Genomic DNA, 14,032 nt, shown 5'->3' with positions numbered 1-14,032 from the left:
TGTTCGTTGCAGAAAGTGCGGTTATACGTATGCTACAGGAGGAAGTGTTTGGCGATCTTCTGCGCACTCTTCAGCACACGCCGGTCAAGCGCCACAATCTCAGCAACCTTGCGCCGTTTGTGGCAGAAGATGGACTGATTCGAGTTGGAGGTCGCCTCAAATAATCTGCCATCCCTTACGATGGAAAACATCAGGTGCTCCTGCCAGAGAAGCACCACCTGACAGTTATCCTCCTCAGAAGACTCCACGAAGATCACTCCCACGTTGGCCCCAACGGTTTGTTGGCCATCGTACGTGAACGGTATTGGCCACTGCGCGCGAAAACAGCAATCAAGAAGATCATTGCATCATACCAACTTTGTGCTAAGCATCGTCCTGTCCTCGGCAGTCAACTAATGGGAAATCTTCCACAACCACGCGTGAATCCGGCGCCTGTATTTTCCAAGGTAGGTGTTGACTACGCGGGACCGTTCCAGCTGAGATTGAGCCTTAGAAGTCCAAAGACATACAAAGCATACGTACTGGTGTTCATCTGTATGGCAGTCAAGGCAATTCACATGGAGTTGGTGTCAAGCTTGACAACTTAACATTTCATCGCTGCTCTACATCGTTTTGCCAGCCGTCGTGGATTGCCTAGTGACGTGTTTTCGGACAATGGGACGTCATTCGTGGGAGCGAACCACGAATTAGCAGCTCTACGAGAACTTTTCGAGGAAGAACAGCATCGGCGGAAGCTGGCGGAGTTTTGTTCGTCCAAGGGCATACGTTGGCACTTCATTCCCCCACGAAGCCCACACTTCGGGGGAGTGGGGAAGCAGGTGTAAAATCCATGAAGTTCCACTTCAAACGAGTCATCGGTGAAACACGCTTAACATATGAGGAAATAACCACGTTTTTGGCACATACGGAGGCAATATTAAATAATATATTAACTTTCTTGTGCCCACTTTCGGATGACCCGAACGATACTACGGTACTAACGCCTTCTCATTTCCTCATTGGTCGGTCGGCAGTAGCACTCCCGGAGCCTTCGTACACCGACGAGAAGGTAGGAAGACTCAGCAGATACGAGCACCTTCAGCAGATGATGCAGCACTTGTGGGAAAGATGGTCATCCGAGTATCTTCGCCACCTTCAGACAAGGCAGAAGCAGGCGCGTAACTACAGCGCATTTGGCCCCTCAACTCCAATGTCAGGCACGCTGGCTGTAGTGCATGACAAGCGAGCAAGACATTGGAGCTGAGAGGCCAAATGCGCTATAGTTACGCGCATGGGCAGAAGTGGCACACTGGGGACGTCAAACACTTCAAGGTTGGTGCTCTTGTGCTGTTACTTGATGAGAATCTACCACCTCAACAGTGGCGTCGCGGTCGTATCATTGCGACACATCCAGGAGGAGATGGAGCAATACGAGTGGTCACCGTCAAGACTACATCTGGCGAGTTCAAACGGTCGGTGACAAATATCGCAGTGCTGCCTTCGGTTGAGTCTGCTGACTCAACGGGGGGTGAATGAACGATTAGTTTTCTTTTGAACATTCGATGTTTAACTGTAAAGAAAAACACTTGAATTTGAAAATGAGATTTACCTCGGTGTAATTATATTTGATTGAAGTTTGGCCGTCTTGGCACCACTGTATCAAAGAGAGAGTTAGTTAATAAAGAAACATTGTACACGACGGTCATGTTTCATTTGCGGTCCGAAGTATAAACTCCATTCCTAACGCGTTTTGAGCTATCGTTGGACATTCACATACAGACTTGGAGCCATGAACAACTCATTCAAAAACGAGACAAATTTAAAAGAAAAACAAAGAAAGGTGAGAACGCGAGAAAACTAAATATTGCAAAATTGTCTACACTAATGACTTCTCATAACGCGGAAAAAGATGTTAAAAAGAAAACGACCTTGATAAGGGTAAAATAATTCATTATTATCACGAGAGATACTAACTAATGTTCATTTGCAGAAGTAGATAGAGTATGATCTACGCAGCTGTAATGCAAATAGTTCCTCCCGAAAAACATTTCTACCTAACGAAACATTGTTCACTTTTAAATGTGTTTAACAAGCATATGTATAGTTATTTATGTAACGAGTTGCAAAAAGTTGATTTTTTCAGCACGAGTCGTACATTTATCCAACGAGGCTTGCCGAAATACGAAGAGTGCTGAAAAAATCGAGTTTTGAAACGAGTTCCATACAAAGTTTTATGCAATGATTTTTTTCATAATGCAACTCATTTGAGTTGCATAATATTCATAATGCAACTCAAATGAGTTGCATTATGAAGATTATACAACTATTTTTCATTATGCAACTCATTTCAGTTGCATAATGAACCAGTTCGGAAAAAATGGCCATTATGATACTGAATTGAGTTATATAAAATTGAAATTATGATACTGAATTGCATAAAATATTTTATAACTTCCATTTTTATAAATACATCATTATTGAGCTCCACATTTTCTTTGCAATTGTGATTTCTCGTTTTTCAATGAAAGATTTAACCAACTAACACTCTAGGTCACTACGTTCAATTGAATGAAAAACGTCGTTTTCCCATAGTAGGGGGATTAAGGGCATAATGGACACCCTAAGCAAATGAGTATGTTAGGCCAGTATAACGGACAAAAACTTAACATATTATCAGTTGGCTTACAACTTTAACTTGTTTCCTACGTATTTCAATCATTTACAGCAGGTAGAATGTCATTATTGTGCAGAAATAATGAATTGTAAACCGTGAGTTTTTTTAAGCTGGCAGAAATGGTACGAGGCGAAATGGACACCCATCGGGGCATAATGGACACCCCTGCATATTTTATGCTGTATCTTTGATTATATCGACCAGTTAAGTAATTTGCCTACGGGGATCAATTCCACAGATATAATACTCCATCTTAGACGAGTTTACATAACATCAAAGTTAATTCAATAAATTTTAGGCTAAAATAATCAGATTGATTTTTTCCAAACTCTCTAAAACGCCTAACAGTATGCAACGTGCGTACATCCATTCATAATTGCCAGTGTTCATTTCGCCCCTAATTGACTACAACATTGAAAATGCTATTTTGAGTAAGTTCTCAAAAATATAATACTTCATCCATTGCTGAATCTGCGCATACATGTAGATAAGCTAACAATTCACTTGTTTTTATGGTGGACACACTCAAACACTCGTAATACCTTATTTGCTACTGCTTCGAAATTATAAGAAATCCATCATATGAAAAACATACTTCAATTTCAATGATATTTTGGTTATTTTGAAGGAATATAAATGGTACTTTTGAAAAATAGAACACTGAATTGTTCCTTTACACTTATGCATTAAAAGTTTTACTTAAAAGTCAACGGTTTCGGCAAAAACAGGGGTGTCTATTTCGCCCCGGGTGTCCATTATGCCCCTAATCCCCCTAACTCCCATACAAACTTTGAAGGGCTTGTGCACTCTCAATTTTCAGTTAAAGCAGCTCAATTTTTGGAAGAAGGCATAGAAACTGGTGATGAATCGAATAAGCGGTGTGAAGCAAAAACGATTTTTGAACTACGCTAATGCCCAGAGCGCTACTCGTAGCGGAGGACGAATTAGAAAAGGAGAAAAGTAAGGAGGATACGAATAATAAATGGAACAAGAAAAATAAGAAAAAATAGAAGAAAAACAATAATGAGAAGAAAAGAAGAAGAAAATGAGGAGAGCAAGAAGAAGATAAAGAAGATAAAGCCTGTATCCGCAATAATCGGGACACAGAAGTACGGCTATTGCTCTGTAATGAATCAGTATAATTGACCAAATAAATGACTGTGAACTCTTTGGTGCATGTTTATTGTTTGTGGAAAATTTTATAAAAATCGATGCATTACTTTAAACTGTATTTGAAAAACAAACAGACGTGGTTTTAAGCATTTTGTACAATCATGACCAATTTTCATTCACATAATAGATGGTTATTTTACGCTACAGTTCAAAGTTCTATTAAGATAGTTATGAAATTTTGTTAGTAGTTATGATACTTATAGACACTTTTTTGCAAAATTTCATCAACTTTGATCGATTGGTTTGAAAGCTACTGGTGTTGACAGGGCTGAGTGTTAGTAAAAAATTTTCGTGTTTTTCATGTGCGCTGTTTGCCTATTTATAAATATTGAATTTCTCTGCCAATTTTCATGAAATTTTCACATAAGATAGCTGGTTATGTGTATTTTATGTCTGCAAAATTTGATGATTATTGTTATAGTACTTTCAATAGTATAATCGGAACAAAAAAGGTTGCTGACTAATTGCTGTCTGAGGGGCTAAAATCGCGTTCAGTCCCAATACATGTTTCGACTATAAAATTGTTGATAGTGCATCGATTTTCTTGATATTTTGCCTATGCAACAAATGTAAATTGAGAGGATTGTGTTCAAAATTTCAGCCATTTCTTTTGCCAAATTCAAAAGTTACAGCGCTGACAAGCAAAACTAGGGGCTGTACAAAATTCAATGGCGCTCATTCTGCTCTTTCATTGCTACAACAAAAAGTCCAGCAGCGTTTCACATGAAATTTTGTAGGTGAAATGAACACATCTAATGATGTTATTATGCCAAATTTGAACAATTTAAATGTATCTATTGCAGAGTTACAGCTGTATTTCTGTGTCCCGATTATTGCGGATACAGGCTTTACGCGTTTACCCAGCGTAGCATAGTGCTACGATGCATAAAAAAATATTGAATTTTTATACAAAAAGCGTTAAACAGGGGTGTGAAGGCTGTCTGATATTATCAATTTTAGCGTTACATTATTAGTTTACCATGCCACATTGCTCAATTAACTGTAGGACAACAAGTATGCTACTAAGCATTTTTTCGATAATATTTCCACACCCCACAATTGCATGAATGTTTATTACAGGCTCATCAATGCAAACTCAACTCTACGAAACCATCTTCCCCTACTCCATCTCTAGGAAGAACAAATAATCTGGAGTGGCGTCCAACCGTAATAAGCTTCATAAATACATTCCTCATCATTAGAGAATCTCTGCCAATTCGCTAGAACTTGCCTCCCCTTCCCGAGGCAAAGTAGCCATCCCTGGATGTAGCACAACGGTACAGGATGATGGAAAACAATAAAGGGATCTTTTGTGTGCACTCTGCGCTCCTGTTTTTTCGTGTACATAACTCGGCTCGCATATTTTGCCTGCTTGTATTACAAGCATTCATCATACAATAACCACCGACGACCGGGCGCAAGTATTCGCTTGGTTCGCCGTTTCCCATCTATCATTTCGTCTTCCTGCTACTGAGTACCACCAATTTTGCTGAAATCTGATATTTTATTTCTGGTGAAAGATATGGCATTCGCATCTCGCATGTATGGTTCACCGTTGTTTATGCTCTGAACTAAGACATTCAGGGAGGGGTTCAGGATTTGGTTCATGTTTTGCTGCAGGTCTTGGAATCGGCCATCATGTCATCGAGTCATGAGTAGTTTTTTTTTTGTTTATCACATCGGCCACCATGATGTACCACGTTCACGAGATTATTTTTATTACCCTAGCTCTGCTTGCAGCAAAACAATCTTGCAATTGCCATGACTTATTTTTCGTAACAAAATCTCATTGGGTATAGAAAGGCTGCCGAAATTTTTAATTTTTTGAGTTCTCCAGCTCAGATTTCAAAAACTTCGGGAGAAATTACCCATTTTGCATCAAGATTTGTTTTTGGAAGGATATTGAAACTAGCGTCGTATGTTTCTCATGCAAGGGGCGGCTAATCAACGTTCGAGTGGTAGGGAAGGACTTGAGGCTCAACTGTGCACCGTGGTCCTCGGGAAAGTAAGATGTTAGTGCCCGGTTCTGCAAGCCAGGCTCAAAAAATGGACGGCTAATCGAGATCAATGGCATCGACAAACGGGGTCTCCAGTTAGCCTAGTGGTTAAGGCTATGGATTGCCAATCTGGAGACGGCGGGTTCGATTCCTGCTCCGGTCGGGAAAATTTTCACGACTCCCTGGGCATAATGTATCATTGTACTTGCCTCACAATATACAAATTCATGCAATGACAGGCAAAGAAAGCCCTTCATTTAATAACTGTGGAAGTGCTCAAAGAACACTAAGTTGAAGCGAGGCAGGCCAAGTCCCAGTGGGGACGTCGAGCCATAAAGAAGAAGAAGGCAACGACAAACGTGACGAAATAGAACTTGCTAGTGGAAACTCGATGCGTGGAACTGCCGGATCTCTCAACTTCATTGGAAGCACCACGCTCACCAATATAGAGTACGCATGTACGACTCACCCCCCCCCCCACCCCCCCCCCCCCCCTTCATGAAGTTATCCCTGGATCGTAGCCGCGGCTGCGGTGGGCACCTCACGTCGCACTGTTGCGCAGTGCAGTGACGAGCTCTTGCGTTTCGGTGACCTCGTCTAGGTTCTCCACCTTCTGTGTCGCCTCTGTTGTAAGAGCCCTCACCTCGACCCCTTCGCCAAGGATTTCTTCTGCCAGACTTTTGTAGGCGGCACCCTTGTGTTCCTTGTCGCGCTTAAGCTCTGAGATCATTTCACCCGTACGAGTACGTCTGATACTGCGCACGTCGGCTCCCAAATCCACGAGCTTAGCGTCGCTTCGCATCGCCTTCATCACGACCCAAGACTTAGATTGTTCGTCGCTTTTCTCGCGCTTGGTACCTACTCACCTACTTTTTTACGCTTTCTTGGTTTGGCGTTCCTGATCTCCTCAACATGCGGTTTGAAACAACTTTTGACCCCGGGAGTCGATCGCACCGGCCCAAAAGGGGTCATACCTACCCAAGCTGCTGGTCCAGTCAACGGCAGCTTCCGGGGTGGGCTCACAAGGCCTCTTTTGACTCCTGGGTTCCAGGGCGTTCCGGGTGGGGCAGTTTTCGGTGGGGTTTGTCCTATCAAAGAATTGAAATACGTTTAACCCTCGAGCGATCGCGCTGTTGTATTTTGTACAACACGTTTAAAAAATCTCGCTTTTTGTACTCAGCATTAGTGTGGTGCTGACGCAGGTAGTCAACCGCGCGAGTTACGGAAGGTTAACAAATTTATTGCTGTCGAAATGAGTCGTCGTGCCTCTGCTGGTGGAGCGCTGGAATACAGATCTCGTCCGTCGTGTCACCGGAAGATCAATCGTGCAGCGATACCGAAGGAGGGGGGGCGACAGAGTGCGCCGTTCTACCGCGTCCCCGGCAGTCTAGCGAGCCGACACAAGTAGGGTCATCCTTCGGTTCCGCGAAGGTGGTCAAAGAGTGGCCGATGAAACAAGCGTGAAACAGCAGTCCGGAGGTGACGGGTGATCGGTCGTGGTCCGGAATCGGTCTGGTACTTTGGCAAGATGGCCCACGAAAGACCAAAGAGCGGCGTGGCCGAAATACTTCGCAATTCAGCGGAATAGCGGCCTCGCGGGCCAGGTAGTGCAGGTGCGAGGTACCAGGCGGAAGCTCGGAGTCGATTTAATACTTTGACGAAAAGGCAAAACAGAGGGTTAAGGCGTGGCGTCGCCGGCAGGCCGTAGCGGGTTGGTGGAATAGCGGCTCCCGTCTGTTCCACGTGTCGTCCTACACGTGGGGGGCCTGACACGGTCCGGCGGTAGATAAATTCTGACAGGACGAACGGCTGCCTGACGCTGACCTTGAGTGAGACCAGGATTACCGATGGCGGCGGCTTGACGAGGCTTACCGCAGCGAGTCGCGAAATTGTTCCCTAGCTAGCGGGTGCTTCAATCTAGCTTGTCAACAGCATAAATCGTAACTCCACGCCCACGAGGATGAGATTACTTTCGATTGCACGGATCGGAGGCCCAAACGTGGCAACCCCGACCCTAAAACTTGACACTTCTTTCTTCGAGCACGGGTAATGATTTTTTGAACCCGAACACTTCTCGTCATCCTTCTCGCAGTGTCATCGCCCGATCTTCTCTTCGATGCTTCCGCCTACATCGCCATCCGCTTCAGGTGGCTGCTGAAGTCACCACATCTTCATTGCCCGTTGGCGTACCGTGGCGCCCATTAGACAAAACGACCGTTGGAAGCATCTATATAAACGTTTCCCTACATTCCCCACCATTAGCGCTAAGTTACCGTTCGGTAACAGGTTTTACCTTCTATTTCTTCTGCTCGACTTTCGTCCAAGGGGGGTTCCTCCCCTTGGTTCAACCCAACTCAGTGGTTGCGAAGGGCCTTGCAAGGGCAACCCCCTATTCCCTGCCATCCGGGACGGTCCATTCTTCCCAGCTTTCCGAGATGCATGGCTAGGATCCGACTTGCCAGCATTACTGCCGACCTTTCCGGTTAGTATTCTCCAAGCCTTGCGGGCACCGCCAGACAGCTCCTCACCTGACGGCTACCCCACCCGCTTCTGCGAGTGCTTATCACAAGCAGCCGCATCCACCATACTTTTTGGACTTCCTGCGAAATCAAAGGCCTCCGTCTGGGTCGACTTCGTAACCTTTACTTTCACCAGTTCCGACGCTGCTGCAGTCTTCACGAGTCTCACGTGATCCTGCTTGGCATCGTCCATCGACTCATGAAGTCACAACAGTGCCATTTTCAGGTCCTTACTTATGTTAAACTTCGCGGACACAAAGTCTTGCCAAGCTGCTGCTCAGCCACCTCGATAGCGGACAGTCCTTCCCTCTTTTGGTTGATGGCTCTCATCAACCACGCTCCGTCCAGAATGCCGAGGAATCGAATCGGAGATCCCACACTGGAGCTGTGTGCGCAGTTTCCCGCTCATACCTCCTTGCTTCTCCTTAATGGAGACCTCGCCAACCCACTTCTTGCGAACGGGTTAGCCTCGCAACTACCACTTCCTCCTGGTTGATTTTGTTTAAATTATTTTTCAGGCTTAATTCCACGAGTTGCACGAGAAAGGAGGTCCACCACGCTAGAGCCCTACGTTGACGCGGTGAGTGACGAAAAGGGAGATGCCCAGGTATCTCAAAAGCTCCGATAACGATCGAGCATCTTTTTCACCCCGTCGATCGCTCATTCCTCGGCACGGGTCGCTTGACACCTTGAATTTGGGTTAGTAGTCCTATTCATAGCCGGCGACTACGCGGCTGACTCGCAAACGGAGGGGGGAGGGGTTCGTCAGGCACTGGAACTGTAATCCCTGCTGCCCCAATCCACGTGTAGTGGGTCTCAAAGTCTTTCAATGCATACGTTATAAACCAAACATCCGATGAAATTTGATCTTCATCCCATTCTCAATACTATCACAGCAGACAGCATCTGTCGATTCCATAAAAGTAATAAAATCTGATATGAATTTTCTCAACTGAGCCCATTTGATTCCCACTTCAACCCGAGTACCGCAGTAAAACATGCTTATTCCACTCCATATGTATGAATGTATTGAGTCTGGGTTATTAAAATTTGGTCACAGTACATTCCGCTCCGACAAATTTCGATTGATTTTTATATTTCAAACTCTAATCAAAATCTCTTTTTTCGCCCTTCTCTTTCAGATATCCCAGCGCTGAGATGGCACATCATTAATATCCGATGAGTAGCACGAGTGGAAAATGGTGAAGCATAAGATATTCTTTTGCTTCCGACTATCGAGCATATTCCCGCCGTTCCGTCCCAGCTGGCACCCGGCCGTCCCCCATCGCACTTTTAGCAGCAATGCGGTGCAACGGAAGTCCGTTCTGCTGTTGCTGATTGTGCTAATATACTGCAATAAAGCCACCAATGGCAACTGGTGGCGAGTGGCGGACCTGTCGCTCGATGTGAAACACTTCCACCGGGACTCCAACCGAAGCTATGAGTTCTACAGCGAGGGCACGTTTTTTACCCAACATCAAAGAGAAATCTGCTACAACAATCCGGAACTACTGAAGGTAGGTATGTGCTGAACGGTTGCCGATTGATGAAGAGGAATCTTTTGAGATCTGAACACTTAAATTTGACCCACCCAGTTGCGTGTACTTAGCAGCCTAATTAGTTTCGCTGGAAAACCACGTTCTGACAATATCTGGCTGGGCTCGTTACTTTACACTAAATGGCACACTGATTCAAAATTTGTGAGCAGATAATTCTACAAGCTGTACTTCCGAAATTTGTCTAGGATCATTCACCGACGTAGGACTCCTTGAAAGGTTTCAGTCTACAGTAAACGTGACGGTATCTTGTACGCTGAATTATAAAGGATAAATCCTCTGTAATTAGCACACTCTAGCCTGTGCCCATATTTGTATATCCTTTTTGAGACAGACAAAATACTGAAATCTCCATAGAAATTACACAACTTTGACTCTCCAGAGCTGTACGACTTACTAACAAAACCAAGGTTACATCCAATGCTCACCAAGTCACGCTCCATCTGGTCCGCCCATCGTGCACTCTGCGCTCTACGCCTTCTTGTGCCAACTAGATTAGTGGTAAACACCAACTTTGCACGGTTGTTATTCGGCATACTTTCAATATGCCCTGCCCACCGTATCCGTCCAGCTCTAGCCACTTTCAGGATGTTGGGAGATGTTGGGCGAGCTCATGGTTCATCCTTCTCCGCCACACACAATTCTTAGCGTTTTGTGCATGGTGCACTTGGTACGTGAGTGAGTCTTTTTAAACCGCAGCCTTTTCCGGAGCTCGTAGTTACTACTTACTTCATTTTGTGAAAATCGTTCCCCGGCTGTTGAACGCGGCTCGTCGCATCACACCTTCCAGAGCGATGTAGAGTACCCAGTGGGAGTAGAGATTGTCGGATTTGCCGACGACATTACGCTCGAAGTCTACGGTGAAACGATCGAGGAGATGAAGTTGACTACCGACCACTCGATCAAGGTTGTGGAGGCGTGGATGCGGTCCAGGAAACTGGAGCTGGCTCACCACAAGACAGAGGTGACGGTTGTTAACAACCGGAAGTCGGAGCAGCAGACTGAGATCAGTGTAGGAGAGTGCACTATCCTGTCAAAGCGCTCCGTCAAACACTTGGGCGTGATGATCGACGATAAGCTTACCTTTGGTAGCCACGTCGATTATGCCTGTAAAAGAACCTCCACAGCTATTGCGGCACTGTCCCGGATGATGTCCAATAGCTCTGCGGTGTACGCCAGTAAGCGCAAGCTTCTGGCTAGTGTCCATACTTAGGTATGGCGGCCCGGCGTAGGGCACCGCGCTTAGTACTGAATGCTACCGACGGAAGCTGGAAAGTACTTACAGGCTTATGTGCCTGAGGGTTGCGAGCGCATACCGTACCGTGTCACACGACGCTCTCTGCGTCATTACTGGTATGGTGCCTATCAGCATTTTTATCAGTGAGGACATGGAGTGCTTTGAAATGCGCGGCACAAGAGGCATACGCAGGACTGCCAGGATAGCCTCCATGGTCAAATGGCAGCAAGCGTGGGACAGTTCCACCAAAGGAAGGTGGATCCATAGGTTGATACCGAGGGTAGATAGTTGGATTAATAGGCGCCATGGGGAAGTTACATTCCACCTGACACAGGTCCTTACAGGTCATGGTTGCTTCCGGCAGTATCTACACCGTTTCGGGTATGCGGATTCTCCCGAATGCCCAGTGTGCAATGGTTTAGAGGAAACGGCGAAGCACGTTTTGTTCGTGTGCCCGCGTTTTCGCACAATGCGTGACCGCATGCTTGCCACATGCGGGGAGGACACAACTCCGGACAATTTGGTCCAGAGGATGTGTAGGGATGAGGTTAGCTGGAACGCCGTTTCAACGGCTATCACCCATATCGTCTGGGAGCTACAGAGGAGGTGGCGCGTGGACTCGGAGAATGGCTCCAGATGCAGTACAAGAGGTGGTCCAGGGGTTCGAAGCCGGCCTCGTAGGTCATACCGGTGCCTTGCGGTCGAGATCGACCCTTACAGCGATTAAGTGGCCGCGGAGAGGAAGTCCCGGTAGCGGTGCTGTCGTGGTGTCGGTCTACTGGGTTGGATCCGAGCCCGCGGTTGAAAAGGGGTCCCCGGCAAGGGTCGGGGTAGGTGAGACACTCAGGTATCAGGTATCAGAAGGCCGACTCCAGAGGCACGTTATCCTCCATTTGGGACATTTGTGCCAGGTGAGACCTTGCTGTCTGCAGCCTTTGGGTGCATCTGATAGGGCCTGAAGGGTAGTGATACCCTTCCTTTGTGGGCAGGTCAAATCGGCTTGCACGTGGGCATCAGTTCTTGATGTCTGCAAAGCAGTTGGGCGCGGGCGGGGTTGACCCTGCCCGCCTTCCGAGGACAAAAGGAGTGGCGAGGACCATTCGGGAAACTGGCTAAGCGCCAGCATATTACCGTGATGGACTCTCCAGAGCGAGTCATCGATGTTCGTTGCTGCTAGGCTACGCAGCTAACCTTGAGCAAAGATTTTTAAGTACAAGATAACCCACTCTTGCTTTTTTCCATACAATCAATCGACGAACACATTCGTTCGACAACAGCGCTTTCTTGCGCCAGGAAATCGAACTATTTGAAAAACAATAATCAAAGCAGCTGTTGTGTTTCGCTGCATCGTAAATGTCATTGGAATGAGTTGCTGGTCTGCCTCATGGTGTGTTTGGGAGTAAACTCGTTTTTTTTTTTCAAACCGCTCAATGCACCTGCACAAGTCCTCATGAAGTCCGGACAGATTCCAGATTGTAATGGTTATCAAACGCACGGTCACTAAAGCGAAAGTGTCGTGTCTTTCTTGCCTTTCTGAGTTGTAACGACGAAATTCGCTTTATGTCGTCCCGCGAATCAGAAAGTAAATACTGGACCTAGAGAGAAACACGTCGTAATATGAGCAGCAAATTAAAAAAAATACGACATTTTCGCAGTAACTACCAAATCTGGAGAAATACCGTTATGAATCTCGGTTGGACCGGAACTCGTTCAGGTTTTGGTAGCTTGGTGTGAGCACTTACGTCACATGATAGCAAATTAAATTATAGAATAAAGTGGTCGGGGTCCCATGCAACGTTGGTGTTGTTGAAAACAGTTATACCCTAAGCTAGACCCTAAGCAATTTCTTCTAGGAAGTTTTTGCAGGGACTGGTGGAAATGGCGTTGGGATTGCGTTGCCTGTGGTGTTAAGATGGCGTCCACACTAAAACCGCATCATGGTATGAATGATACTCGAACTCGAGCTTGATGAGCGCTTGTTGCAGTACCTACCGTGGACTCACATAAAGAATTGCATCCACAAAATCCAACAATTTTGGACGTGAAACCTTGAAGCACCGAAGAATGACGTCTGGTGTTCGTCCAAAATTTTCTTTGTTTATCTTTTTTGTTCTTCAATCAAAGCCACCTGCCGCTTTGCGGCAATACATTAGTTCGACCGCGAGTCAACTGTGTCGCTGCTATCGGTAAAATGCGTTCGCCAGTTCGGCGCTAGAGTGGGTCATATTCTTTATCAATTATATTTGCCTTGAGGGTGCGATGTGCGTTAGCCCCTCTCTGAAGCAATACCTTCTTGGTGGTTCCGGAGAGATGAAGGGTTTGGCGACCAATGTGTTTTAGTGGGTCGAGGAGAGAGTAGTTCTGGCTTTTACTAGTGTTGTAGAAGGCGGCCTTAACCCCACACTACCCTAACCTTCCCGTTAGGGTGTCTGTTGAGCAGATTTTTCCCCCTATGGTTTAGAAGGAAAAAAAGAGCGATGTAGAAGAGTAGGCATGAGAGTCCGTCACCTTGTCGCAGTCCCCGGCGAGATTCGAATGAACTGGATAGTTCACCCGAAACCCTTACGCAGTTTTGCACAACGTCCATCGCTGCTTTAATCAGTCTAGTCAGCTTCCCAAGAAAGCCGTTTTTGTCCAGGATTCTCCATAGCTCTGTGCGGTCGATACTGTCGTATGCCGCTTTGAAATTGATGATCAGGTGATGCGTTATATCTGGTTTTCATGGCATTTCTTGAGGATGAAAATCTGGTCAGTTGTCGGCTTGCCGTCGATGAAGCCGGCTTAATAGCCTCCCACGAACTCATTCGTATTAAGTGACAGACGACGGAAGATAATCTGGGATAGCACTTTGTAGGCAGCATTGAAAATGGCGTTCACTCTGAAATTCTCAAATCCCA

At 45.9% G+C, this 14,032-nt stretch overlaps 1 protein-coding gene across 5 annotated transcripts in view; it reads left to right on the top strand.

Moving 5' to 3' along the window:
- Positions 1-14,032, top strand: part of LOC109427891 (protein Wnt-1) — a 267,059-nt gene that overhangs the window by 102,792 nt on the left and 150,235 nt on the right. For all 5 annotated transcript variants that reach the window (XM_062851572.1, XM_062851571.1, XM_062851574.1 and 2 more), the window contains exon 3: positions 9,485-9,859. In XM_062851572.1, coding sequence (XP_062707556.1) covers positions 9,542-9,859 — 318 coding nt within the window. In that variant the 5' untranslated portion in view covers positions 9,485-9,541. The remainder of the gene's footprint in view (positions 1-9,484; positions 9,860-14,032) is intronic.

The sequence above is a fragment of the Aedes albopictus genome, chromosome 2 (assembly GCF_035046485.1).
Source record: "Aedes albopictus strain Foshan chromosome 2, AalbF5, whole genome shotgun sequence".
Classification (NCBI taxonomy): Eukaryota; Metazoa; Arthropoda; class Insecta; order Diptera; family Culicidae; genus Aedes; species Aedes albopictus.
The sequence above is the reverse complement of the archived record's forward strand: the minus strand, read 5'-3'. Positions and strand labels throughout refer to the sequence as shown.